The sequence below is a fragment of the Phalaenopsis equestris genome, unplaced genomic scaffold, assembly GCF_001263595.1.
Source record: "Phalaenopsis equestris unplaced genomic scaffold, ASM126359v1 Scaffold225257, whole genome shotgun sequence".
Classification (NCBI taxonomy): domain Eukaryota; kingdom Viridiplantae; phylum Streptophyta; class Magnoliopsida; order Asparagales; family Orchidaceae; genus Phalaenopsis; species Phalaenopsis equestris.
The window spans coordinates 1-5,038 of record NW_018243306.1 but is presented as its reverse complement, the minus strand read 5'-3'; the positions used below and the strand labels follow the sequence as shown (position 1 = coordinate 5,038).

Here is a 5,038-nt window from a genome sequence, read left to right as displayed (position 1 = left end):
AGAATGAATCTGAAATGAGAGAAAGATATTTGCACCGTTTCAATTAAGGAATGAAGCATATTCTTGTACATTAATTTCAAGGACAAAATTTTTATAAGGACGATTGAATTTAATAATAGCCTGTTAAAGTTACAATTAAATTAACTATATAAAAAAAGAAAAAAAAATGAAAATGATCTTATTGTTGAGACAATTGTGACCTGTGTGAAATAGAGTGTCATTTAATCTTTTCTCCCACCGCCCCCAGTAAAAGGTAAGAGATTTTATCCTCTCCTTCAGTTGATTCGAACCCAGTGAGAGAAAGTCAGAGAAAGCGAGAGAAAGCGAGCATGAGAAAGAGAGAGAGAGAAATCAAAGAAGCTGAAGAAGATGAAGAGGAGAGGAAGAAGATAGGAGGAGACAAGCAGCTCACTTGATGCATATGTTTCCTTCTAGTCTCACGATCGAACGAGCACAATAGAAGCTCAAAAGGCTCGCTAGAATCCTTTTGTGGGCAGAGATGCACAGCTCCAAGCATCTCGACAATTCTAAGGCCCCATGCAAGCGTGAAAGACCAAAAGGGAAGAAAGCGAGCCTTCCTCGTGTACATTTCTTGCGTGAGAGAGGATACAAGATCAAAGCTTTCTGTGTCCCAACTGAGCAGAAGAGAAGAAGAGAGGAGGCAAGTAGCTCACACAAACCCTGCTGCATTTTTGATCAAATGTCAAGAAAGGGAGCCGAACGGCTTTACCTTGTTTTCGCAAATCTTTGTACTTAATAGATGCATGACTGAGAGCTCTAGGAGAAGGAACAGCTCATGGAAATTTCTTCGTGCATGAGGTACTCGAATGAGCTATAACTTCCCAAATGTTGTGATTTATCATGTGTGAGCCCTTGGAAATCTATGTTGTCAGTTTTTAATATACCAACTTCCAATTGAAGTTTGAAATTCTGAGAGAAATGTCCATACCCATCTTACAATAATAAAACAAACAAAATTTGAAAAAACTTCCTCCGAATATGAAGCACTACTCTTCTCCACAAGCTGCAGAAAAACTGGTACTTTCGTGGGGGTATTCTCTGCTGAAAACAATAAATGTAAAATATTTTGGCTAATATGGCCTGGAAATTTTCTGACAACAGGATTTCAAGTACAGTACGTACTCAGTAAAACATAACCAAATTCATCAAAAAATGCAAACTTCAAAAAAATTAACCGTTGTAATGAACTTTTCAGAACACACCTTAAATCTTGAAGCGACAGAAGAAAATTTATATGATGATCTTAAAGCATCCTCCGAAAATGACGCAAAAAGCCCAGAAATTAAATGACATTTGGAGGAAGAAAGCAAACTGCGATGTTCCGCAACAACATAGTCTCGATTTTTATCTAAAAATGTATCTGTTTGATAAGTAACCTGAAAAATCAGAAAGCAGGCGTTAAAGATATGGCATACTATCAAAACTTATACTGGTATCTTGATGGCAAAGGAAAAAATTGAATCACTTGACATACCTTTCCAGCATAATGGGAAACAGTAAAATATGTCTCTGAAAATTTTGGTTTTTCCAATCTTGAATGATTACGGAAGCTTTGAAAAAGCTTTGTTGTAAATGACTCATTTGTTGATTTAGGAAACATACTGAGAATCAGAAATTTCAGTGCATTACTGATTATGTGACCATCATTTCTAAATCATGAACTTCAAGATACAGAAAAATATGCTTACCAAGCTTCGTCCAGAAGAGAGATTATACCCAATGGCTTCTGCAAGAAAATAAATAAATAAATAAATAAATAGATAGATAGATATATGTATATATGTATGTATGTATTTATATACATAGATACATACATACATATATGCATAGATATATATATACATAGATACATATATACAATTAAATACATATATACATATATGAGAAGTACAAAGCCATACTAGAAGATCTTTAAGGAACCAGCCTAGAGTACAAACAACAACAACAACAACAACAAAGCCTTAATCCCACTACGTGGGGTCGGCCACATGAATCCTTTTTCTCCATACACGAGAGTACAAAAAAAAAAAAAAAAAAACATGCTCCTGATATTGAATAAGTAAATAAAAAAGAATCTCACAAAAGGAGCAATTTCATTTAATGTAGATGACCTTCTTGTAGCTTGACTAAACTAGGAATAATGCAATACATAATTGAGATCATTGTAAATAGTTAACTCGCAAAGAAACCCAAAAAAAAGAAAAAAAAAAAGGGAACGGACAAATAAAATTGACAAAAAAACAATGCAAAGACAAAATTGAAATAGTCAAACAAACCCAAAGCCCGGCGAAATTTACAAATCCTGCCATTATGAGTGTCTCAAACCAGCACTTCAGCCAACCACTTCAATTTTTAAAGTATATTTCCTACGAGTGAGCAAGAGCAACTGAAATCCACAATCAGCTCTAAAAAACAGAACATATTTCTTCTAGTTTCTCAAAAGTACACATAAAAAAAGTACAATTCACATTCAAGAATTATTTGCCTAAATCTTGGAAATAATTGAAGTACTGGCGAGAATAATATAGAATATTGAAAAAGACAAGGGTGAAAACAATTGATCCCAAAATTTAGTAAGCCTACAACCAAATTCCCAAGCTTCCCCTGCAACTCTCCCATTTTCAAGGCATTATGAAGGGGAATGAACGTCAAACTTACGGACAAGAGTAAACACTTCATAACTGAGAAGAAAATTTTGAGTGCCAAGTTTACTGCAGAAAAAATGTAGAAAGAAAGGGAGAGATAAAACAGATGAAGGATGTATCACCATCTTTGCTTTTTGGGAAAAGTTAACAAGATTATTTTGAAAACAGCAAAGTATCTCTAGAATCAGACGTGTGAAAGACAGAATATAATATGAAAATGACTTAATAAGAAAAAAAAAACATAAGAAACAGAAGCAAATCAATTCAAATCAAACAAAATGGGAGAATAAAAAACCATTTTTGAAAAACATAAATATATTCGCCCTGATCCAATTTCCACCGCTCAAATCGGGATCTCCTTCAACTAATATTAAGGGTATCAAGCAAGACTTTCTATAGCACATTTCTTATTTCTCAAAGATTCCACATGCCCAATCCTCTCTAGCCTCTTCTTCCTTTCTCATCACATCAACCATTGCAAGATCCAATACACCTTATCAATAATGTCATGGTCATCTCCTCTCTCTCTCACATTCCACCTCTCAACTAAGACCTACCCTACAATAGCCATATCCTAGCAAGCCACCACCTATCCCTGCCATTCCAACACCATTATCTGACCATGATGCTACCTTTTTCCGTCCGAGTCCTCTTCATTCCTCTCCGCAGCCCAGCCCCATCTTCCTTGCTGCCAAAGCCCAAGGCAGTCAGCCTTCTCGCTGTTCGGGCAATGTCTCGCCATCCCTTTGCTAGCACCAGCATCCCCTTGCTGCCATCCTACAATCCCACTCTCTAAAAACCTTTTTGCTACCTTCCTGGAGGCCCAAACCATCACCGATCATCACCGTCAACCCTAGATCCATGCTAGTGTGAGTTCGTGTTGTGTATGTTCTTAATTTCTATTTATGTGTGTTCGTTGTAATAGCCCATTGATTTTCTAGTAATAATATATGTTTGCTTATTGTTGTTTGGGTTAACTCAGATATCATTTGGTATCAGAGCTAGTTTAATCCTACTCCTAACCTAGAGCTACATCAATCCCCCACTACCTAACCCAACATTTTTCCTTGCCCACCCTACATTTCCATCTACCCAAACTCAAACCCTAATCAAGCCATAGAGGAGACAATTGTTGGAAGTTGATCAAAAAGTTTAACATGGAAAAGAAACAGCAAGAATTAAACCGAGTGCTACAAAAACCCATTGATATTGAGGAAAGGACCTCGCAAGAGGGCATGATAACGAGATCCGACAAGAAGAGAGAGGAGCACATAAATCCTTTCCATAGGGATGGTTCCAGTAGAAAAGAAGAAAGGCCACGTTGCTTTGGGATTTATATCAAAGGAGACTGAAGAATGAAGTGTCTATTGAAGGAAACAAGGATATAAAGACTCTGGAGTAAAAGTGAACCTACTGAATTTCGAAGGGAGAATGATTTTAGATGACTTCATAGATTGGTTGTTGGTCATCCAAAAGATTTTTTAATACAAGGATGTGTCAGATGAATAGAAAGTGAAGCTTGTTGCTATCAAGCTGAATAAGAAAATCTCGTTATGGCGGGAGAATTTGAAGAGGGAGAGAAATAGAGAAAGACAGAGCAAGTTTACTACCTGGAAGAAGATGGAAAGAGAGTTGCAGCCACAGTAACTACTCCCATACTACTGTCAAGATCTTCTCTTGAGACTCCATTTATAGCAAAGGCACCTATCAGTGGAGTACAATATGAAGTTTATACAACTTTAGCTAAAATGTGATTTGATGAAGTCAAAAGAGCACACGATAGTTGGGTACTTGGAAGGCATGAAGCTCATCATTGGCAAAGTGGTTTAGCTAAAGCATTACTGGTCATTGGGTAACATTCAAACCTTAAATCTAAAGGTCGAGAAACAACATAAGCAAAGCAGGCAACCACCGTCATTCAGACACCACCCATAATTGGAGACGTCAGTAGAAGCACTCCTAAGGTAGTTGAGAAGACTGACTAGGAGAATGATAGAACTTCTTAGAGTAAGAAATAGCCTAAGAAAAGTACCTCCCCCAATACAATCTCAACCAGAAAGTCTTTCAGATGTCACAGTTATAAACGCATCATTTTCAGTTGTCCGACAAGTCGAGTTGTGACCTTCACCTTGCAGGGTGCAGTAGAAGAAGTGAACAATGAAGAGGCTGCTGAGAACAAGGAGTACCAGCTCCATTATATGAAGGTAAAATACTTGAGATTTAATGAGTCCTTCAGATTGAGACTATGGGGAAGGAGTATTGGCTTCGCCACAACACATTTCACATCTATTGCATAGTGAAGTTATAGGTAATGCAACCTCATCATCGATGGAGGAAGTAGTAAGAATGTAGCGTCTACACATATGGTGGAG

The 5,038-nt window shown here is 37.1% G+C and overlaps 1 protein-coding gene across 1 annotated transcript; it reads right to left on the bottom strand.

Moving 5' to 3' along the window:
• Positions 1-1,223: 1,223 nt before the first annotated feature.
• LOC110037796 (protein OPAQUE1-like) lies at positions 1,224-3,498 on the bottom strand (the record flags this gene model as incomplete). Its single annotated transcript, XM_020742509.1, has 5 exons — positions 3,299-3,498; positions 2,363-2,426; positions 1,710-1,747; positions 1,496-1,622; positions 1,224-1,397 (listed from the first exon to the last, which is right to left on the bottom strand). Coding segments are annotated over exons 1-5 (603 nt in total), but the record flags the coding sequence as incomplete, so codon positions are not given.
• Positions 3,499-5,038: the final 1,540 nt, after the last annotated feature.